Source organism: Microtus pennsylvanicus, chromosome 2 (genome assembly GCF_037038515.1).
Source record: "Microtus pennsylvanicus isolate mMicPen1 chromosome 2, mMicPen1.hap1, whole genome shotgun sequence".
Taxonomy (NCBI): domain Eukaryota; kingdom Metazoa; phylum Chordata; class Mammalia; order Rodentia; family Cricetidae; genus Microtus; species Microtus pennsylvanicus.
This window is the reverse complement of record NC_134580.1, coordinates 147,883,428-147,907,657: the sequence shown is the minus strand read 5'-3', so window position 1 is coordinate 147,907,657 and position 24,230 is coordinate 147,883,428. Positions and strand designations below refer to the sequence as shown.

Here is a 24,230-nt window from a genome sequence, read left to right as displayed (position 1 = left end):
GGTGGGGTTAAAAAGTTGTTCAAATATTACCATTTCTGCTGTCCTGGGAAACAATCACTTAGTACCTGAGGAAAGCTCCGGTACTAAGCTGTGTGCGAGAGGTCTAGTGTTGCCCCTGATGCCAGTGGAGGGGAAGAGCAGGCTGTTAGCGGGTGAAGCCCAACCTCAGGCTGATGTCAGTGTGGCCTGTAGGGTAAGCCGCTCCCTGGAGTGCTTGACACCAAGCCTTCTGGCCCTCAGTGCCCAAAAGGCCTAGCAGCACATGGGTACCCCACCTCTGGATGCTGGGGCAGGGCACACAGAACCCCTAAAAGAACTGCAAGGTGATTTTATCACCCCCACACATACAGTACCCAGTACAGAAATGGTTTACTTTTATGTAGCACCATCTTTGAGGCCCTGGGTTTTTTTAAACCATCGGAAGTCAGTCAATACGGAGGTGGAAGCCCCAGGGGTGGCTGCCGTTTGGCCTCTGCCCAGGGCTACGTAAGCTTGTGTGAACGTCTCAGTTCTTTGAGAACTGCTGGACCAGGGCACGTGGCCGCCCACCTTCAATGCACACTTCCTCATAGAGAATCTGGGAGGAGCCTAAAGAGCTTGGTCTGCCACTGCTCATGGCGCCCCACCTGTCCCCACGTCAGCCACCTTTATGGTCACCAGGTGCCCCTCAGTCTCTGGATCACTCACAAAGCCACAAACACTAAGGCAGAGCCAGGAGCTAGCCCAGCCAAGGACAGCCAGTGCTGGCTGTGTGCCTACTAGGTGCCCAAGTGAGTGACTTAGGATTGAGTGTCCCCAATCCTACAGCACCCACAGGTGAGAAAGAGAGGGAGGAGTTTGGGCCTCAAACTATGGAGAGGAAGAAAAAAATACCACAATGAATGTTTAATTAACCGTCTGGAAACCCGAGCATCATGTCAAATTCATTAATCGTTCCATGTTGTCATGAAAACTTCATGATACTTAGCTATAGTTGAAGAGAATTTATAGTGGGATATTCTCACCCAGTAAGCATTCCCAAGAGTGATACTGGGCGAGGAGACCATGGCCACCTTTGACGAAGTGAATTTCTAGTGGGCAGATAATTTGTAAAATAAAATGTTGGGTTTTTTTTTAACAGTCCATGGGGGTGGGGGTGCTGGAAATGACTCGGTAGTAAAGTGCCTGCCATACAAGCATAAGGACCTGAGTTCAAATCCCCAGAACCCACATAAAAGCAGATGTGGCAACTCACACCTGCAGCTCCAGCACTCCAGTGTTTGGGACTGGCAAAATCTGGAGATCCCAGAGCTTGCTAGCCAGCTAGTCTGGAAAATCAGTGGGCTTTGCGGTCGGTGACAGATCATGTCTCAAAAATAAAGTGGAGAACTCTAGAAAACACCTGACATTCTGTGTACGCGCACACACACACTCAGTGATCACACACACACAGTGATCTAGAGGACACCCGACACTCAGTGCGCACACACACAGTGATCTAGAGGACACCCGACACTCGTGTGCACACACACACAGTGATCTAGAGGACACCCGACATTCAGTATGCACATACACACACAGTGATCTAGAGGACACCCGATACTCAGTGATCACACACACACAGTGATCTCGAGGACACCCGATACTCAGTGTGCACATACACACAGTGATCTAGAGGACACCCGACACTCAGTGTGCACACACACAGTGATCTAGAGGACACCCGAAACTCGTGTGCACACACACACAGTGATCTAGAGGACACCCGACACTCAGTGTGCACACACACACACACAGTGATCTAGAGGACACCCAACACTCAGTGTGCACATACACACACACAGTGATCTAGAGGACACCCGATACTCAGTGTGCACACACACACACAGTGATCTAGAGGACACCCGACACTCAGTGATCACACACACACAGTGATCTCGAGGACACCCGATACTCAGTGTGCACATACACACACAGTGATCTAGAGGACACCCGACACTCAGTGTGCACACACACACACACAGTGATCTAGAGGACACCCGACACTCAGTGTGCACACACACACACACAGTAATCTAGAGGACACCCGACACTCAGTGTGCACACACACACAGTGATCTAGAGGACACCCGACACTCAGTGTGCACACACACACACACAGTGATCTAGAGGACACCCGACACTCAGTGTGCACACACACACACACAGTGATCTAGAGGACACCCGACACTCAGTGTGCACACACACACACACAGTGATCTAGAGGACACCCGACACTCAGTGTGCACACACACACAGTGATCTAGAGGACACGCGACACTCAGTGTGCACATACACAGTGATCTAGAGGACACCCGACACTCAGTGTGCACACACACACACAGTGATCTAGAGGACACCCGACACTCAGTGTGCACACACACACAGTGATCTAGAGGACACCCGACACTCAGTGTGCACATACACAGTGATCTAGAGGACACCCGACACTCAGTGTGCACACACACACACAGTGATCTAGAGGACATCCGACACTCAGTGTGCACACACACACAGTGATCTAGAGGACACCCGACACTCAGTGTGCACACACACACAGTGATCTAGAGGACACCCGACACTCAGTGTGCACACACACACAGTGATCTAGAGGACACCCGACACTCAGTGTGCACATACACAGTGATCTAGAGGACACCCGACACTCAGTGTGCACACACACACACAGTGATCTAGAGGACATCCGACACTCAGTGTGCACACACACACAGTGATCTAGAGGACACCCGACACTCAGTGTGCACACACACACAGTGATCTAGAGGACACTCGACACTCAGTGTGCACACACACACAGTGATCTAGAGGACACACGACAATCAGTGTGCACACACACAGTGATCTAGAGGACACCCGACACTCAGTGTGCACACACACACAGTGATCTAGAGGACACCCGACACTCAGTGTGCACATACACACACACAGTGATCTAGAGGACACCCGATACTCAGTGTGCACATACACACACAGTGATCTAGAGGACACCCGACACTCAGTGTGCACATACACACACAGTGATCTAGAGGACACCCGACACTCAGTGTGAACACACACACAGTGATCTAGAGGACACCCGACACTCAGTGTGCACATACACAGTGATCTAGAGGACACCCGACACTCAGTGTGCACACACACAGTGATCTAGAGGACACCCGACACTCAGTGTGCACACACACACAGTGATCTAGAGGACACCCGACACTCATGTGCACACACACACAGTGATCTAGAGGACACCCGACACTCAGTGTGCACACACACAGTGATCTAGAGGACACCCGACACTCAGTGTGCACACACACACAGTGATCTAGAGGACACCCGATACTCAGAGTGCACACACACAGTGATCTAGAGGACACCTGACACTCACTGTGCACACACACAGTGATCTAGAGGACACCCGACACTCAGTGTGCACACACACACACAGTGATCTAGAGGACACCCGACACTCAGTGTGCACACACACACACAGTGATCTAGAGGACACCCGACACTCAGCGTGCACACACACACAGTGATCTAGAGGACACACGACACTCAGTATGCACACACACAGTGATCTAGAGGACACCCGACACTCAGGGTGCACACACACACAGTGATCTAGAGGACACCCGACACTCAGTGTGCACATACACACACACAGTGATCTAGAGGACACCCGATACTCAGTGTGCACATACACACACAGTGATCTAGAGGACACCCGACACTCAGTGATCACACACACACAGTGATCTCGAGGACACCCGATACTCAGTGTGCACATACACACAGTGATCTAGTGGACACCTGACACTCAGGGTGCACACACACACACACAGTGATCTAGAGGACACCCAACACTCAGTGTGCACACACACACACAGTGATCTAGAGGACACCCGACACTCAGTGTGCACACACACACAGTTATCTAGAGGACACCCGACACTCAGTGTGCACACACACACAGTGATCTAGAGGACACCCGACACTCAGTGTGCACACACACACAGTGATCTAGAGGACACCCGACACTCAGTGTGCACACACACACAGTGATCTAGAGGACACCCGACACTCAGTGTGCACACACACAGTGATCTAGAGGACACCCGACACTCGTGTGCACACACACACAGTGATCTAGAGGACACCCGACATTCAGTGTGCACACACACACACAGTGATCTAGAGGACACCCGACACTCAGTGTGCACACACACAGTGATCTAGAGGACACCCGATACTCAGTGTGCACACACACAGTGATCTAGAGGACACCTGACACTCAGTGTGCACACACACAGTGATCTAGAGGACACCCGACACTCAGTGTGCACACACACACACAGTGATCTAGAGGACACCCGACACTCAGTGTGCACACACACAGTGATCTAGAGGACACCCGACACTCAGTGTGCACACACACAGTGATCTAGAGGACACCCGACACTCAGTGTGCACACACACAGTGATCTAGAGGACACCCGACACTCAGTGTGCACACACACACACACAGTGATCTAGAGGACACCCGACACTCAGTGTGCACACACACAGTGATCTAGAGGACACCCGACACTCAGTGTGCACACACACACACACAGTGATCTAGAGGACACCCGACACTCAGTGTGCACACACACACACACAGTGATCTAGAGGACACACGACACTCAGTGTGCACACACACACAGTGATCTAGAGGACACCCAACACTCATGTGCACACACACACAGTGATCTAGAGGACACCCGATACTCAGTGTGCACACACACAGTGATCTAGAGGACACCCGACACTCGTGTGCACACACACACAGTGATCTAGAGGACACCCGATACTCAGTGTGCACACACACAGTGATCTAGAGGACACCCGACACTCGTGTGCACACACACACAGTGATCTAGAGGACACCCGATACTCAGTGTGCACACACTCACAGTGATCTAGAGTACACCCGACACTCAGTGTGCACACACACACAGTGATCTAGAGGACACCCGACACTCAGTGTGCACACACACAGTGATCTAGAGGACACCCGACACTCAGTGTGCACACACACAGTGATCTAGAGGACACCCGACACTCGTGTGCACACACACACAGTGATCTAGAGGACACCCGACACTCAGTGTGCACACACACAGTGATCTAGAGGACACCCGACACTCAGTGTGCACACACACACAGTGATCTAGAGGACACCCGACACTCAGTGTGCACACACACACACAGTGATCTAGAGGACACCCGACACTCAGTGTGCACACACACACCCTCAGTGATCTAGAGGACACCCGACCCTCGTGTGCACACACCCACAGTGATCTAGAGGACACCCGACACTCAGTGTGCACACACATAGGGTGATCTAGAGGACACCCGACACTCAGTGTGCACACACACACAGTGATCTAGAGGACACCCGACACTCAGTGTGCACACACACACACAGTGATCTAGAGGACACCCGACACTCAGTGTGCACACACACACAGTGATCTAGAGGACACCCGACACTCAGTGTGCACACACACACACAGTGATCTAGAGGACACCCGACACTCAGTGTGCACACACACAGTGATCTAGAGGACACCCGACACTCAGTGTGCACACACACACCCTCAGTGATCTAGAGGACACCCGACACTCAGTGTGCACACACACAGTGATCTAGAGGACACCCGACACTCAGTGTGCACACACACACACAGTGATCTAGAGGACATCCGACACTCAGTGTGCACACACACACACAGTGATCTAGAGGACACCCGACACTCAGTGTGCACACACACAGTGATCTAGAGGACACCCGACACTCAGTGTGCACACACACACAGTGATCTAGAGGACACCCGACACTCAGTGTGCACACACACACAGTGATCTAGAGGACACCCGACACTCAGTGTGCACACACACACAGTGATCTAGAGGACACCCGACACTCAGTGTGCACACACACACAGTGATCTAGAGGACACCCGACACTCAGTGTGCACACATACACAGTGATCTAGAGGACACCCGACACTCAGTGTGCACACACCCTCAGTGATCTAGAGGACACCCGACACTCAGTGTGCACACACACACACACAGTGATCTAGAGGACACCCGACACTCAGTGTGCACACACACACAGTGATATAGAGGACACCCGACACTCAGTGTGCACACACACACAGTGATCTAGAGGACAATTCACACTCCATGCCACACACACGCACTCAGTGAAATCCAGATGTGTATCCCTGTGATCCCTGTGCTCTGGAGGCTGAGGCTGAATATTTACTGCAAATCTGAAGCCGAAAGAGAGAGAGACCTCGTCTCAAAACAACACAAAAAAATAAAATAAGTAAAACACGATGTTGCAACTATAAAATTCAAATTCAGGTATGAGTCAGGTATAGGGCAGTTGCCTGGGTATGAGAAATATGGAAAAGAGATTCTGAAACACGTTGATCAGCGGTGAGGAAGGGGATAAAACCTCAGACACAAGGGCTGACCAGTGGCCACCTTCCCTGTCCTCTGGCCCACTTCCTGCAGAATGCTATCCCTATTGCCGATTCCCAGCTCACGAGGAAGAGGCCTTCTCTAGCCTTGTATGACTCCCTGGGAAATGGCTTCTCTGAGAGCCTGGATTGGTGCCTGGCCTTCCAACCTAGGTGTCACACACTGCTGACACAAACCAGGTGTCTAAACTGGCAGATGGCCAGTTGTGGTCTAACCTGATACATGACTAGACAAATAGGGCTTTGTTCCACTGCGAGACAGCTGGGGATGGTGATAGAAAGGCAAGCGGCCTATACCACGTCCTTAGCTCCCTGAAGAGACCTGGTGAACCAGCCCCAGGGTAAGAACTCTGGGATCCCACTGTCAAAGGGAAACTGAGACCCATAAAGAGCAGAGCCTTGTTCACGGCCCAGGGCTAACAAGTGGAGATGCCCAAGCGTGCCCAACTCCAGTGGACAGAGGAGGATACCGAATTGCTCTGTCTTGCAGGAGCTGCACCCCCAGGGACTTGAAGAGGGTGTCATTCCACATGTCATAAAAGATCTTTTTTCTTTGCTCTAGACAGGGACCAGAGACACCTGGCATCCACTTTCTGTCGTCTTCCATGTCTGATCTCCGACCAAACCTAGCTGGTGGCCTTCCTTCTTCCCCAGAGTCTGGTTATGGGGAGGAAGGAGATGGGTTTCGCCAACACAGTATGTGGTAAAAATATATCTCTTTTAAAAGAGAGATCACAAAACCTAAAGACTTGGGATCAGTAACATGTAATTATCCCCAGCTTTGGGCGGAGAGTTCTAATAGTTTCTAGAAAAACAGGAGCCATTTGGAAGGAGTGTACTCTTGCTCTTCAGGAGAAAAAGGAGACCAGCTTGGCCAGTCATCTTGTATCTCAGGGCCCTTCCTAGCCTGGAGGAGGAAGCCCCTTCCTTTCTTCCCCATTGGCCTTGAACCCCACCAGAGGCTCTGAGTGTGCAGAGCTGCGAAGGCAGCTTCACTGGACTCAGCATCTGTTAGGGAAAGAGGCGGAGCACTGCCGGGTGAGGCAGGGGATGACCGCAGGGCAGACACAAAGGGGCGTGTCCTTGCTCTGTCTTTGAGGAAGAGCCTTGTATTGGCAAGGACACCCGGATCTCTGCCGACATCCATTGTGATAGATATTGTTGTGATCTGGAGTACCGTGACCCCGATTTTATCTGGGCACACAGTGGTCCAGAATACAGACCACCTTTCGCAGAATTCCTTGTGTGTCAGGATCATAGTCCTGTCGGTTAGGATGTAAGTGGAAAGTATGTGGAGCCTGCAAGATGTGTTCTCTAAAAGGGGCTACCTACTGCATTTGTTTGGTTCTGCTGCTGCTGTGATCGACATTATAAAAGAGCTAACAAACAAACAGCTGGAGAGGGAAAGGTTTGTTTCAGCGTGTACGTCCTAGCCCGTCCCAGAGAGACGCCATGTGAGAACCTGGAGCAGAGACCAGAGAGGGTGCTGCTTCCTGGCTCATGCTCAATCAGCTTCTCATAGACAGCCCAGGGCAAGCAGCCTAGGAGTGATGCCTCCCACAGCGGTCTGGGTCCTTGCATGTCAATCATCAGGAATCAGATCTGGGCAATCTCCCTACGGATGCTCCCTCAGATAGCTGACCCCTGAAGCTGCCAAGGATACCTGTCCTTTACTCCTTCCTGTGAGAAGGAATGCACGTGTGAAAGGTGGAACTCCAGCAACCCTTCTGAAACATAAGGCAAGCCCAGGCACATGGGCTACAAATGGCGGAGCAACAGTTTGAAAAGAAGCTGGGTGGTTGCACCAAATCCGGGGTTCCTGCCACCTGCTCCATGCACGAGAAAGAAAGGTGCATCTGCCTAGTCTACTGCCGAGGAAGCTAGTGTAACTCCAGTATTGGAAATTAGCTTGAAAGTTTTCTTAAACAAAGACGAAGAATATAAGATAATCTAAACCTTTAGAAGTAAGAATTCTGGCCAGGCAGTGGCTGCACACACCTTTAATCGCAGCTCTTGAGAGACAGAGGCAGGTGGATCTCTGAATTCAAGGCCAGCCTGGTCTACAGAACAAGTTCCAGGACAGACAGAGCTGCACAGAGAAACCCTGTCTCAATAGATAGATAGATAGATAGATAGATAGATAGATAGATAGATAGATAGATAGATAGATAGATGGATGGATGGATGGATGGATGGATGGATGGATGGATGGATGGATGGATAGATAGATAGATAGATAGATAGATAGATAGATAGATAGATAGATAGATAGATAGATAGATAGATAGATAGATAGATAGAGACCCGAGAGGTGACCTAGGAGGATCAAGAATTCGAAGCCAGGCTTGATGACAGAGTGGGACCCCGTCTCAAAAATGAAAAAGAGAAAAGAGCAGCGAGTGCTGGGTGTTCGCAGCAGAGCCCCCGGGTTGGGTTCTGACTTGGTGGAAGCCAGAAAGGCCAGGTACTTGAAAACCTAAGCTTCATCTACCCCCATTTCCGGTGCGAGAGCGTTTGCCTAGTCTGGAGCCTGCAGTCCGGCTGTGAAGAAGCACCAGATATAATCTCTGCTCGTGCGAATTTTGCAAGCACACGCAGGGTGTGGGTTAGAATGCCTTTTCTTTCTCATTATCTGTTTTTCTAGTTAAGGAAACTGAGGCTCAGCTTCCCACAGCATCAAAGGAGCAGGTCCCCGCTCCAGCCAGCTTTGGAAGGAGGCCCAGCCCACTCCTCGCCCATCCTCTTCCTGGGCTCCCCACAGGACCACACTGTGGAGTCTGCTGCTGTTCCCCAGAGAACAGCATGTCAGAGAAACCAAAAGAGGCATGGTGGGGCTTCTGGGGACCTCAGAGACAGGAAGGGGCCATCCACACATTGTCAGCATATAAGAGTCCTGGACGAAACAGGTAAGTCCCTGCCTGGCCTGCTGCATGGCGGGGGTGTCAGCACGCAGAGGCCATCACCAAGCAAGGGCAGAGCTCAGGGAATGAGGCCCAGTGGGGAACTGACTCCTAGGGCTGGACAAAAATCCAGCTAGGCCAGCATTTCCCAACATGTGGGTTACGACTCCTTGGGGTAGACTGACCCTCTCACAGGGTTGCCTAAGACCAGTGGAAAACACAGATATTTATATTACAATTCCTAACAGTAGCAAAATTACAGTTATGAAGTAACAACGAAAATAATTCTATGGTTGGGGTCACCACAGCATGAGAAACTGTATTAAAAGGGTACTGGCCATAGAAAGCTTGAGAAGCACTAGACTCCAGCTCCTTTTAGGACAGCTAACGTAAGGAAGAGGAGGGTAGGGAAATAAAGCATGCTGACGAAAGAAGCCAGCAGGGCAGGCAAGTCCTGAAGCCCAGCGCCACTGTCCAGGGACCAAGCGAGACCCTCAGGCAAGAGCCAGTTTATGCGTAGGCGCCACCTGGTGGCCTGTCTCCGAATAGCCCCTCTAGGGAGCCTGAGAAAAGTCCCTGAAAGGGCTCAGCTGAGAGCGGTTAAAATGGTGACCAATTTATTTTGGGCCGCAACGGGCAGCACAGTTTGCTGTTTTCCTTGGCTGCTTCTGCAGGCTCTGGTTTTCCCCTGGAAGTCATAAAAATACTTGGAAATTTTAAAGTTTCCCCAGGCGTAGGCTCATGGAATCGGCTGTGTGGAAGTGGCCTGTCCGGTGACTTTCAGGCTCCTTAAGATGAGGCTTACCACCTGCTGCTTGCTTTGCAAACATTTTGTAGGCGCACCCATACCTCCTTCCGGTCTCCATTTATTGCTCTTGTCCTGCCCTGTGCACCCCAGCCCCCACCTGCAGCTGGGACCCAGATGCCGGGATATTGTAGGTTGAGTTGTGCGCATGAGGCCGTCTCTGTGAGTTTGATCTCTTCGTCTGTAATTGGAACAGTGATGTCTGAGCTGTTGGAAGATCACTAACCTCTCTAAGAAGTTATAAAAGTGAGGGGCTCTTTTTCTAGACGGTGTGGGGGTAGGCAGTACTAGCCCTGCCCTGTGGGCAAGTAGGGGACTTAACAATAGGCGCCTTTTCCTAGGTCACCATTCTCATCCTTCTGGGGCTCCCATAGGGCTCTGCACAAGGTCTTGCCCTCTAGGCAGGAGCCTAGGTGGGCAGTCCCCACCCCAGAGGCCAAGGCTCCTCTCTCCCATGTCACACAGTTCAACTCCAACTTGCTCGTCCACCCTGATTTCAACACGACTTTCGAGAACCGCACCAAAGTTTCATTTTCTCTTTCTGCAGAAAGCTGGGTAGATGGAGCCAGATGGGTACTTGTTTCCGGGGTGGAAACAGATGGTGTCTCTCAGGTCTGAGAAGCCATTCTTCTCCTGTAGACTCCGTCTCAGACCTGGCCACAGTACGGGAGCCGGTCACCCCAGCCCTAACAGTGCCCTGAGGTTGCTGTGACCATGGCAGAAGCTGCTGCTGACCTGAGCACAGGAGGTAAGCCGGGCCTCTTTCTTCCCACCCAGCAGCGGTGGCCCTGGGTGGGGTTTCTATGACTCCTTCTAGTACTTTCCTTGGCTCAGTCAGCAGCAGTCCTCTGAGGACATCAGAACTCAGGAAGAGGGGCATTACAGGAAGCCAGCTTGCTTCAGGGATCCTGTGCCCCAGATCCTTCATCTCATGCTTTGGCCCTTGACATGGTAACAGTCCTCAGGCAAAAGTGGACACTCTCACCTCATAGATGAGGTCACTAAGGCCTATGACAGGCCTCGGGCTCTGAGCTGTGAGAGGGGACTTTGTTTTGATAAGATTTGGCCCTGATTCTATGTTCTTGCTCTTCTCCTGGGTGCAGGGCTGTGCTAGACCAGGCTATGGGGCTGTGCTAGACCAGGCTATTGTGCAGGGCTGTGCGAGGCAAGGCTGTAAGACTGTGGACAGGATTTACTTTGCCACTTTTCTTCATTGTTTTTAAACTTTTTTAAAAAATCGTTTATTTACTATATATACAGTGTTCTGCCTGCATTCCAGAAGAGAACACCACCAGATCTCATCTAGGTGGTTGTGAGCCACCATGTGGTTGCTGAAAATTGAACTCAGAACCTCTGGAAGAGCAGTCAGTGCTCTTAAACCCTGAGCCATCTCTCCAGCCCCCAAAATTACCTCTTTCAATTCCTAACACTATGCTCAAAGTTGTTATGGAGAGACTGGGCCGTGTGGCAGGATCAGGGCCAGGCAGAGAAGACCAGGAACTAACCCTCACCTGGCCACTGCCACTTCCTAATACTATCCTTGCCAGCCAATCAGCTCCACCCAGCCCTTCCTTTTCCCTTTTCAGAAAAAGCTCTGCCTGCATGCCCTTAGGGGCCAGTGGGGCGAGGAAGGCAGGAGAGCCCACAGCAGGGCACAGGCCCCAGCAGAGAAAAGGTTTTGCAAGACAAGGCAAAGTCAAGCTAGGAGTGGAAGCTCAGCCCAATAATCCCATCAGGGTTGGAGGGGGAGGCAGCTGAGGCAGGAGGATTGCTGTGAGTTCCAGGCCAGCCTGAGATATTAGGTGGGACCTTGTCTCAAGAGGGAAAAGGAACAGTAAAAGCAGGCACATGGGTAAGCAGGAAAACAGAAGGGGCCAGAGGAACATGAGGAACTTGGGTGGCTCTCGGGGTGGGGCACAGAGGTGGCTAACACGGAGGAGGCTAACAGAGGTACATCTGACCTCTCGGTAGAGGGTACTAGAGGGAACCCTTCTGGAGTTGGTGGTCACCTGGGAGATTAGTAATGCCATCAGGAAGATGGCATTGAGGCTGGGGTCGGGGAGAAAAAGAAAGTGGGTGATATCTGAGCTGGGTTTTGATTTTCAGGGTTTCTGATGCACTAGGCATGGGAAGGGAGACCTGTTTTTCATGTCTACTGGGCTCCTGGCCTGGGAATACCCTTATCATCTATGTGGGTACTAAACTGGAGAGAAAGAGGCTCCCTGGGCAATCTGGGACAGGCATTAGACACCATGGAGGAGTTCCGGGCCAGGCTTGGCTCCGTACCGCTCCCTCTTGCTCCATCATCCGGGAGCTGAGGGTTCCTTCCTTCCGGGGGTTCCACACCTGCACACAGGACAACCTGCACACCCCTTTGCCCTATGATCATCCGGCCATCCAGCTGTGGGGCCAGGGCCACTCTGACTGATACTCTTGCATCTGAGTGATGTCCTCGATGCTGTCTGCTTGGCCCAGGTCATGGGTGCCTCCTCTGCTCTGGGCTCTCAGATATTCCTTGCCTCTGGAGCTTAGATGCTAGCCTCCCATGGGGACCAGGCTTGACTCAGCTCTTTTCTCTGTTCCTTCCTGAGACAATCTGGAGCAAAAGATCCTAGAGGCACTGAGTGAAGTCGGTGGCTCTGTGAAGATTGGCCAGCTGGTGAAGAAGTGCCAAGCGCCCAAGAAAATAGTCAACTCAACCCTTTACCGCCTGAAGAAGGAGGGCAAAGTATCCTCCCCAGCCCCTTCAACCTGGTGCTTAGGCGGGAGCGCTTCTGCAGACGAGGCTCCCACAGTCCCTGAGGACCCCACCACTCAGCCAAGTCTCGGTAATCTGTCATTTAGGGGCAGAGTAGACTCCCCTCAAGAGCCATCTTGGCAATGGGCAAGTTGAGGTTCAGGCTTGGTTTCAAATCTGAGCTCTGTCCTCCTCTGTCCCTTGATTCCTTCTGGCCAGTGGAGCTAAGGTAGAGCCTAGGGCTTGCACATGGTAGGGGTGCAATAGACACCAGCAATAGCAAAGACACAGTCCAGGCAAAAGTCACAGCCACAGTGAGTACAGAGGCAGGGATTCACTCAGAGCCCTCTGGTGACTTTGACAGCCATTGAGCAGAGGGCCCACAGTTCCAAATGCTGATGTTGTACCCAAGGCCACCTTGCCTTCAGTAACTCCCACAGCTGGAGACAAAAGGAATCAGTCTCAAGACCTCACCCTTCGGCAGCCAGCGGCTGTGACCCAAGCAGACAGGCAACCCTGGGACCCCTAATGTACTGTCCCCTAGTTCTCCAGTAGAAGTGTTCCGGGGGCTCAGTGGAGCAGAGTGTCTCCTGTCTCCAACGGACACATCTTTCATCGTCCAGCCCCAAGATGTAGGCACAGCTCCAGAGAGTCCTGGCCTTCAGCTCAGTGTACACCATAGCCCCCCCCAAACCATTCTAAGGGGCACAAGGGGAATTTGGGATCACATCCACCACGGCGGCATCTCAGAGGCCAGACTCACTGTTAGAAGCCAAAGGCTCTAAATGGCCAAGAAGTGATTTCTCCTCCAGGTGCTGATATGCCTGAGCCAGCCGCTAGGGTGAGAGCCTCATTCATGTATCTGGTCTCCAGATGACCACTGTATCACCATGTGCCTCTGATAAAACAGGACAGAGGCCCTGGGCTTCATACGTGTCCCAGGCTACAGCCTGCGGGTGGTAGACCCTTGCAAGCCCAGGGCCCTACTAATGCCTGCCCTATTAACTTTGCAGATGATAGAATTTTCAGATTCCTGGAGGCCAATGGACCTAGCAGGGCCCTGCATATCGCCAAGGCTCTGGGCATGAATACGGCCAAAGAGGTGAACCCAGACCTGTACAGGATGAGAAGCAGTCACCTTCTGAGCTATGACGGGCAGGTGTGGATGATCTATGACTCAAGTCGGAAAGGTCAAGGGCTGGGTATGAGAGGTCAAAATTGTTTTGGGGGGGGGGGTCAGGGGTCAGGGGTGGATGGTCTAGGGACAGGTTGGAGAGTTCAAAGTTCAGGTCAGGAAGGTTAAGGATCAAGACCGGACCATCTGGGGTCAGGTTGAAAATGTCAAGGGTAAGGATTAGATGGTTTAGTGTGAGATTGTTTCGTTTTGCTTTTAGATTTATGTCTTTTATTTTACGTGTTATGAGTGTTTGCCTGCATGTATGTAAATGCACCACATGGATGCAGTGCCTGCAGAGGCCAGAAGAGGAAATTGGATCTCCTGGCTGGATTTGGAGTGACAGATGGCTGTGAGCTGCCATGTGGGTACCGAGTGCTGCACCCTCTGGCAGAGCAGCCAATGCTCTTAGCGATCTCTCCCTTAGGGTCAGATTTTATGGATACTCTTTTGGGAGGGGTTGCAGGCTTAGGGAGGGAAGGCCACCCAGCTATTGGCCTTGGCTCGCCTGCGCGGTGCCCATAGGGCTTCCGGCTGCTGGAGGAAGAGTGGCAGCGAGGACGGCACCTGGATGTAAAGCACGGGGACTCAATGGAATATTATTCTCTAGCTCACTCTGGAATGAGACAAGAGTGCAGCGGGATGTAAAGCACGGGGACTCAATGGAATATTATTCTCTAGCTCACTCTGGAACGAGACAAGAGTGCGCTGCGATCATTTACCAGCAGAACCCCATCAACATGATCTGCCAACAAGGAGCCAACAACCATATCTCCATCTCCGAGTCAGAAGCCATCCAGATCGGGCATGGGAACACCATGCTACGGCAGATAGCCTGTGCTCAGAGAGGTAAGAGGAGGGCCTTGCTGGGACTGCTGTTGTGCCCAAGTGGGGGGAGAAAGTGAGGAAGGAGTACAAGGCCTCAGGCCTGGCTCTTCCCAGAAGCCTGGAGCACACCTCACCTGGAATCCCTTTGTTTTCCTTCTGCTCGATGAGATCTAATCTGTGTGTGTGAGAGAGAACAATTCAGCTCCCTCCTCCCTCGCTCTCAGCAGGACGTGGTGGGAGGGTAACTGCCATTCTCTCCCTCAAGTAGCTGCCATGAAAAGATGGGGTCATCCCTGTACTCAGTGGCTTTCTCTCTCTCTCTCTCTCTCTCTCTCTCTCTCTCTCTCTCTCTCTCTCTCTCTCTCTCTGTGTGTGTGTGTGTGTGTGTGTGTGTGTGTGTGTGTTTACTGAAGTCTATTCAGAACCGGAGAAGGACATCAGGTGTCCTGTTCTGTCATTCCCTGTTGAAATAGGAGCGGCAGGGCTGCGTCTCCGGCACCCGGCCGCCCACATGGCTAGCTTATGCCCCGAAATAATTATACGGAAACTGTATTCTTTTAAACACTGCCTGACCCATTAGTTTCAGTTTCTTATTGGCTAGCTCTTACATATCGACCTAACCCATTTCTATTAATCTGTGTAGCCCACGAGCTGGCTTACCAGGAATGATCTTAACCTGCGTCTGCCTGGAGTGGGAGAATCATGGCGACTCCTTGACTCAGCTCCTTTCTCCCAGCATTCTGTTCTGTTTACTCCGCCTACCTAAGGGTTGGCCTATCAAATGGGTCTAGGCAGTTTCTTTATTAATAAGAAATCACTCCCACATCAATTCCCACCTTACTCCCCCCCAGAGAGGTGCCACAAAGAACCTGGAGAGAGCCTTGCAGACAGTAAGCCCCAGCGACCCCCGTCTTTGTCACCCAGCATGAGGGGTACAGGTCCACGTGCCCATGCCTGGCTTACTATGTGGGTGCTCAGATCCACACTCAGGTCCTATGTTTGCACAGCAATGCTCTTGCCTACTCCCAGCCATCCCCCAGCCTTAGCATCCTGGTTTTGATGAAGGTTGGAGCTGTCTGGCGAATGTTTCCTCTGTAATAGGCTTTGTGTCTTAGAGGGTGTGGGGCCTCCTCACACTCTAGTCCTGTCACCCACGATCGAGAGCATCAGCTCCCAATCTAGATTCTCTCTATGCACCAATCCTTGGGAGAAGTCTGCTCTGCCCCAGGCCTCAGTTTCCCCTGCCATGACTCTCCTGGTTCTGACAGCCATCCTGTCTATTTTACTTATGATGGGAAGCAGTTCGCCATTTTTTTCAGACTCAAATGTGTTTAAAAGCTTTTGCCTTCCTTTAATTTAAAAACCATAACAATGAGTCTGAAGTTGTGCACCAGGAAAAAAAATGGGGGTGAAGACCCAAACTGTCTTGTCAAGAGGCATGGAGGACTCGTTCCCACGCGGGGGACTTTCTTTTGATGGGGGTCAAAGGTTGTGCAGAGCCAGGAGGCAGGTGGCATGTGTTCCCTGGATCTGCAGGTACCCCAACAGTACCCTGAGCCCAGCTGCCAATCACAGGTTCCCCAGCCTCGGGACAGAACAATCTGGAATTGTCTCTAGCAAATTCAATGCTCTGCCCTTCCCAGGTCCCAGCCCCCACCATCCTCTCCTGCTACCCGCTCCAGATGACCCCTCTTCTCAGAACACCCCACCTGGTGCCTGGGGAGCTCAGCACATCCACATGGAGAAGTCCTTGCTCCGCCGTGTGCAGCTGGGCCACGGCAATGAGATGAGCCTTCCGAGGGACCCAGTGCAGCACCCTGCGGAGGAACACCCTGCTAGCAGCTTTACTGGCAGTCCCCCAGGTAGCATGGCCTCCCCCACCCTACATACCCAGAAAGGAACTGAAGCCAGTCTCTGTGAGAAGAGAAACATGATGGGAAATTCATTCCACCCCTGCCCATGGGAGGGGTACCGCTGAACAGCATGTTCAACTTTGTGGTCTGGCCCTAGCGGTTCCCAGTCTCCCAGCAGCACCAATGAACAGCAAACCTCAGTCATCACTGCAGAGAGGAGGCTGAGTGGGAGGAAGCAAGGTCACAGGACAGGCTAAATCCTGCGTGGTGGCCTGAGGAAAGGAACAGGGAGGCCATCAGTGTACCATTGCACAGTGTCCAGAGGAGCTGGCCAGAGGCCTGCCAGGAACTGTAGATTCTTAGATGATCAGCAGTCTCAGGGGGACCAATAGAACGACAGAGGAGTGTCTCAATAGAGAACTGGTCCGTGAGGCAGGGCGTGGCAGCAGGGACGGCAAAGAGCTCTGCCGTGGCCTTGGTGACAGTTTCTGGGAGTGAAGGGAGCCTACGAGCAGGGGATGGGGAAGCTGAGCATGGACGTTTCCTGACTTTTGAGTATAAAAGTGAAGAGGAGACATCAGGGTCCAGTAGATGCTACAGTGAGCCTGGGAGAGGAAAGAAATGAACCACAATGGGACAGCGTGTCCTTGATGGCCACCTGGAAACTGGCCGCAGACAAGAGGAGGGGCTCTGGAGGCCTAGAAGATGCCGAGGCCAGAGTGGTTTTGCTGAGCTCAGGGGTGAGGCAGGGGCAGGGGGACAGTTGCAGGCCACTGAGGACATGTGCCAGGACGTGGAGGTGGTGGCTAGGCAAAGGTTATGAACCAGATCGGCAAGGTCACTGGTGAGAGCAGCCCCGAGGCTGGGACAGCCAGGGTGGGTGTCCCTTCTTTCACCTTCTCCCTTTGGTTTGCTTGCAGTCTCGGCTACCTCTGCTGATGCAGGAACTTCTTTCCACATGCAAACACCCGAGCCAGGCCCTCACCCCGAGGGGGTCAGCGCCCAGAAAGTCCACATCAAATCCTCCTGGCTGGAGGATGCCACCATCGGCAACAGCAACAAGATGACCATCCGCACTGCTTCACAGGGCGAAGTTGGGGAGTCTGGAAGCAGCAAGGAGCCAAAGGAAGACACAGGTGAGCCTGGGCACAGGAGGTGTCTGCATGAGTGCCCGCTGCACACACTCATCCCGCAATCAACCATCAGGCAATGGCCTGGAGCAGACAGTGGGACTCAGCGAGCGGACCAAAAGCCAGCATGCAGCTCCAGGCTTCAGGGAGGATGCAGGCATCTACACCAAGGTAATGCAAGCTGCAGAAAAGTTTTGGGCAGGACAGAAGCAGAGACTTCTGGGATTTGGAGTAAGAGAATCATACGTAACCAGTCCCATGAGTGGAGGTAATATCAGCACCGAGGGACCAGGATGGCTGGATGTAAAGTGGAGGCCCCTCACCCCCATCCCAGTGGCGGAATGCCGTAGGGCTCACACAGTGAGAACAGGCCATTGCTGTGGGGCACAGTCACCAGGCTCAGGCAAGGAGCCCTTTAGGATGGGTAAGTCATGGCTGCTCCGAGAGAGGAGAGGCCTAAGTCCTGCAGTCAAGGAGGCTTTGTGAGAGAGCTGAGACAGGGAACCAACAGGGACGGAGAAGTGGAGAAGGCACGAGCAAGCGACCTGCCAACTAACAGTCCTGGGGAGGAGCTTGCAAGTGTAGAGACGGCAGGTGCCAAGATCTGAGGTGGGAAGTAGGAGCAGCACAAGGGATAGTCGTCTGGGAAACTGAAGGCTTGCCACCCGAGAGCCCAAAGCCTTAGTGGGTGCCTGCCTGGTCTCTCAGAGCCTGAAGGTGTGAGCAAAGTTGTCATCTTATTTGAGACGAACTGGGGAGACCTGGAGAATGTGGACAGAGGCATGGGATGTAGTCTCTAAGTGTCCCTAGGCCAGCGAGATGGCTCAGCGGGTAAAGGCATTTGCTGCCAAGTCTGAAGACCTGAGTTTGATGCCCAGGGCCCACAGGGTTGAAGGAGAGAACCAATTCCTGCTCATTGTCATCCGACCCACCCACACCCAACACATACACTAAATCAATTAACTAATTAAATGTGGGGGGTGGGGAAGCTTAAGTCTCCCTGTATTGCAAGGATCCGCTTGTTCGTCCCGGCCGCTCAGACCCGAAATAATCGCATAGAAACTATTAATTAAATCACTGCTTGGCCCATTAGCTCTAACTTCTTATTGGCTAACTCTTACATTTTGATTTAACTCATCTCTATTAATCTGTATATCACCACGAGGTCGTGGCTTACCAGCAAAGTTTCAGCACGTCAATCTTAGGCAGCAGATTCGTGGCGTCCCCTTGACTCCACCCTTCTTTCTCCCAGCATTCAGTCCAGTTCTCCTCGCCTACCTAAGTTCTGCCCTATCAATAAGCCAAGGCCATTTCATTAATGGTAATCACAGCACACAGAGTGGACTCCCAATCATCCCTGAGGACCATTTGGGAACAAAACCAGGGAGCATATGGGCAATGCAGAAACCCACCATAGCGGTTGTGGGCATGCTCTCCAGAGGAGCCCACAGGATGCCTGCAACCTGAGACCTCACTCGCTCCTTCACTGTCTGTTTCTCCCCTCCCTGCAGACTCGAGTTCTAAAGCCTCACCGTGTGGAAGCTGCTCCCACACCCCCAGCAGCTCCACGCTGCTCGCTCCTGAGCTGAGGACCATGACTCTGGGAGACAGCAGTCCCCAACCCACAGAACCTGTGCTTAGGGAGGATGGAGCCTCCGACACAGGGGGCTGTCGGACTCAGGAATGAGGTGAGAGCAGAGGAGTGGAGAAGGCACGGGCAAGCAACCTTTGTGGGCTTCTTGTGGCTGCACACAGGGCTCAGACTAGACTGTGTGTGTGTGATTTGGATGGGATACCTTCCCTGAAAAGACCCAGGTATCGATAGCTTGGTCCAGGGCTGGGACTGATCACTATGAAGTGGCAGGATTCTGGGGGCCCTGATATCACCCACACACTAGTCTCCAGAAGGATTTGCTGTCTGATGACATCATTGGGATGGAGTAGAGACTTTGGGAGAATGAAGGAAAAGAGACAGTGAAGACATCAGGGTCTCATGTAGTCCAGACTGGCTTTGAGTCACTATGTAGCCGAGGATGACACTGAACTTCTGATCGTCTGACCTCCACTTCCTGAAAGTAGGTGGGTACCACCACATCCAGTTCATGGGATGCTAAGGACAGAATTTCGGTCACGCTACACAAGTGTTCACCAGCGCAGCCACAGCCCCAGCCAGGGCCATGCCCCCTCTAGTCTCTCTATCTATCCTGCCTGCCCTGAGGTGAGCACCCCTCCTCTGCCATGCCTTCTCCCTTTCCACAGGCCAGAAAGCAATGGAGCCATGGGACCCTGCTGACACCTCTGCCACTATGAGCCAAACCAGCCTTTCCTGCCTCAAGATCAATCATGAGCCAGCTCTACCAGTCCTGGGTGTTCACCAGAAGAGACAAGCCAACACAGCACACAGAGAGCTGCACATCCCTGTTGACTGGGCACTGTCTGCAGCAGCTGAGAAATGGAACCAACCTTGCTGTCATCAATAAAGGGTGGATTAAGGAAATTCAGAGTATGCATACAGCCACATAAAATAATGAGGTAGTTTCAAATGCTGGAAAGTGGATACAACCAGAGACCACCATGCTAAGTGAATGAAGCCATCTCATGTATTCGGAAGTCTGTGTGCCCCACAGCCACTCTCGAATAAACACTCAGAGGTTTATATTAATTATAAATAAAATATAAATTATATCATTTATAAATAAATATAAAACCAATAGCTTGGGCTTATTACTAACTAGCTCTTACATTTTAAGCTAACCCATATTTCTATTTATGCTCTGCACATGGCAGTACTTTTATTAGCATGACACATTCACCTCCTGCTCCCTCTGCATCTGACTGGTGACTCCTGACTCCGCCCTTCTCCTTTCTATCATCCTTAGTTTGGTCACCCAGCCTATACTTCCTGACTGGCTACTGAACAATCAGTGTTTTACTAAACCTATTTGAGTGCCAAATCTTTAAACTGTACAAGAGGATTTTCCCACAGCAATCTCAGGGGGAAAAAATATCATGTTTCTCTCATTTCTGGCTCCTAGATTTTGCATCGATTTGTAGAACCACACAGGTGGATGTGACATCAACGTAGAGGTAAAGGCAGCCAGGAGATGAAAGGGACGCAGAAGAGGACAGCAGAAACAGGCTGAGGGAGGACAGTATGTGTGTACAAAAGTGTACCTCTGAAACCCAGAACCATGTACGGTGCATAAATGCCCCAGATAAAAAGAAAATGTAAAATCAGCACACCCTACAGCCAGTGTTTTACTTGACTAAAGAGCATCTAAGTCACTCAGAAAACTGAGTTAAGCCCGGGGCAGGTGAGATGGCTCAGCCCAAGAGGCTCGCATCCAAGCCTCAAGGCCCAGGTTGGAATTCCAAGAACATGGTAAAAGGAGAAAACATGGTTGTTCAAGCTGTCCTCTGACCTCCAGAGGTGTGCCTGGGGCACAGTGCCCCACAACCGCCTCCCAGCAAAAGTAAATAAAAATGTAAAACTCCTTTTTAAATTAGGAGAGATGGCTCAGTGGTTAAGAGCCCTTGCTGCTCTTGTAGACAACCTGAGTTTGGTTCCTAGTACACATAACAGGTGACTCACAATGGCTCGTGACTCCAGTTCCAGGGGATCCAATGCCCTCCTCTGCCCTCCACAGGCACCTGGGTGCATGTGCAGTACACAGAGAGACATCAACAAAAAGTAAATGTTTCACGTATGTGTGCATGCACGTATGTATATATGTATCCCAGAGATAATGCACACCCTTAATCCCAGCACCCAGAAGGCAGAGGCAGGTACTTCTGTATGAGTTCAAGGCCAGCCAGGCCTTCATAGCAATTTCCAGGTCAGGCAGGGCTGTGTAGAGAGACCGTGTCTCAAAAGAGAAGGAGAAGGAAGAGGAAAATAAACATTTCCTGTAAATATTTGTTTGGATTAAGCTAGACCTAAAGGGCACATGATTTTTGTCCGTCTGTCTGTCTGTCTGTTTGGGATAGGATCTTATATATCCCATGCTGGTCTTGAACTCCCTATATAGCCAAGCATGCCTTTGAACTTCTGATTCTCCCGCCTTCACCTTCCAGTACTGGCATGTTCTGTGTACATTCCGGGAAGCAAACCCAGGATTTCATGCACCCCAGGCCAACACTCTGCCAGCTTGATCACCCCGAAGGCCATTTTCCTCCTCTTAGTTACGTCTCTTGTGTATTTGTTCCCATCCACCCAGCTGATCCAGTGTTTCAGAGCACCTCTGTTGCAACTTCTTCTGAGTTCTACTCCAGAAATGGGCTGAGATGATTCAGCCTCACAGAATATTCCAGTCAGGACTTGACCATAATCCTAAATTTTCTTTGGCTTCCCATAAGATTATCAGTGCTCCCAATCAGTAGGAAGTAGCCTAGAAAACCATATCCACATTCCCGAAGAATGGATTACAAATGTTTGTCTTTGTTTAGTGTGTTGGCTACAAGCTGTTATGGATAATGGTCAGGAAAAAAGCTAACAAAGGAGATTAGATTCAAGGTTCTTGTTTTGAAAAAAAAAGGGGGGGATATATATGATAAGAGAAAAGGGTAGATTATAGAATCTACTCTGAAAAGAAAAACAGGAGGATATAGATATGATCTTGTTTTAAAAAGAAAAAAAGGCCAGGTGGTGGTGGCACACAACTTTAATCCCAGCATTAGGGAGGCAGAGGCAAGTGGATCTCTATGAGATCAAGGTCAGCCTGGTCTATAGATCGAGTTCCAGGGAGGGAATATAGATATAATAGGATAAAAGGGTAGATTATTAAATTTGCTCTGAAAAGAAAAAGGGAGGATATAGATATAAGATAAAAAGGTAGGTTATTGAATTTACTTTTAAAAAGCAACTACTAGTTTTAAATGTTTTACATTGGATTGGATTTTTGTATATTGTATACAAATTTTGTATATTAATACAAATTTGAGGTTATTTTTGTTAAAACATACTGTACATACATTCCTAATCTTGTTCAAGTTATTGTACCAATACAGCTCATTTAACAATGTAATGCAAATTTCTAGTCCCTGAAAATTATTACCAACTGTTTACGATAATAAGAAAACATAGGTTAGTAGTTAATCACCCAGTATAATCGAACTTGTAGTCATATTAGATATGTTTTCATGGTCAGATATATTTTAGATAGATAGGTCATCTTCAAACACTTCAGAGATCTACAGAATGTGACATTTAAGATGTTTTAATAACATAGGTTCTTCTTTTTCAGGACAATGAGACATGTCTGCTCCTGGAAGCACCAATCTACTTCAGAGAAGATAATGGGCATCAAAGAAACTCCACATGAGGTTTAGTTTCTTTGTGGCTAAAAGGCTGGCAGAGGAGCAGCAGATCATAGCCCTGACGGAGACCACACCTTAGTTTCACTTCGCTAGACTGGGACAGAGCTGAGCAAGCAGGTCTCATGAAAACCACAATTTATGGGTGACTATCAGCAAGCACCCCCACAAGTCCTTCTGCTGGCCTGGCTCAGCATGTCCCTAAAGCTCTTCTGCTGGTTTAGCAGATCCCCCTGCCAGACTTCTACAGGCTAAAGACAGCTTTCCCTACCCTGCTGCTGGAAGTTCCCTAACCACTAGGCCCTTCCACCAATCAGCCCCCATACTAATCTTTCCTTCAGGAATCAACCCCAGATTAATCCCTCCTCTTCAAAATTCCCCTAACTCTGCTGAAAAGGAACTTCTAGGCTACTTTGGGGGTGACTCTTTTGACACCCCAATGTTGGAATCAATAAAATGCTCTTGCTATTGTATAAGTGGTTGTTGGTCTTCTTTGGGGGCTTTTCTCAGACCCTAACAGTGGCAAAAGTAAGCCACTGGGCAAGAAAATGCCCCTGCCTCGACTGTCCTAATTAGACAATCAGGACACAAAATGTCCTGCTTCACAGAAGTCTGTGGGATATACTAGGCCCATAGGCCAAAAATGGATGCCCCAACATTGCAGAGGAACTTGGGGTGACTGTCCAGGCAGCCAGCTGTTTCTCTCATTACTCACATTTTTTGGAAGTCACCTGCTTGCACTTCCTGCTTACTCATTTAATATTATTTTCTTCTTGGGTCTCTCAGGGAGCTAAAGACTAGATACATAGTTATAGCTATTGTTTTCCTTGTTTACCTAACACAGAAATCAGGTTATGATAGAAAGTAAATTAAGTAAAAGACTTTGAACTCACCAAGATAGGACAGATATGGAGTATTTTC

At 50.7% G+C, this 24,230-nt stretch overlaps 1 protein-coding gene across 4 annotated transcripts; it reads left to right on the top strand.

Moving 5' to 3' along the window:
• Positions 1-10,420: 10,420 nt before the first annotated feature.
• On the top strand, positions 10,421-23,740 carry Zbp1 (Z-DNA binding protein 1). 4 transcript variants are annotated; one of them, XR_012909742.1, is made up of 10 exons: positions 10,425-10,520; positions 10,822-11,022; positions 12,866-13,102; positions 14,025-14,213; positions 14,867-15,034; positions 16,657-16,875; positions 17,787-18,002; positions 19,508-19,684; positions 20,256-20,528; positions 23,240-23,740. XR_012909742.1 is itself a non-coding variant. In XM_075963223.1 (9 exons), the coding sequence occupies exons 2-8, from the start codon at positions 10,989-10,991 to the stop codon at positions 19,681-19,683; spliced, it is 1,239 nt and encodes a 412-aa protein (XP_075819338.1). In that variant the 5' UTR covers positions 10,425-10,520; positions 10,822-10,988; the 3' UTR covers position 19,684; positions 20,256-22,074. The 4 variants fall into 4 exon arrangements, 3 of the variants coding, with proteins under 3 accessions (XP_075819336.1, XP_075819338.1, XP_075819337.1); XM_075963223.1 differs by lacking the exon at positions 23,240-23,740 and having other exon boundaries at positions 20,256-22,074; XM_075963221.1 differs by lacking the exons at positions 20,256-20,528; positions 23,240-23,740 and having other exon boundaries at positions 10,421-10,520; positions 17,787-19,600.
• The last annotated feature ends 490 nt before the right edge of the window (positions 23,741-24,230 follow it).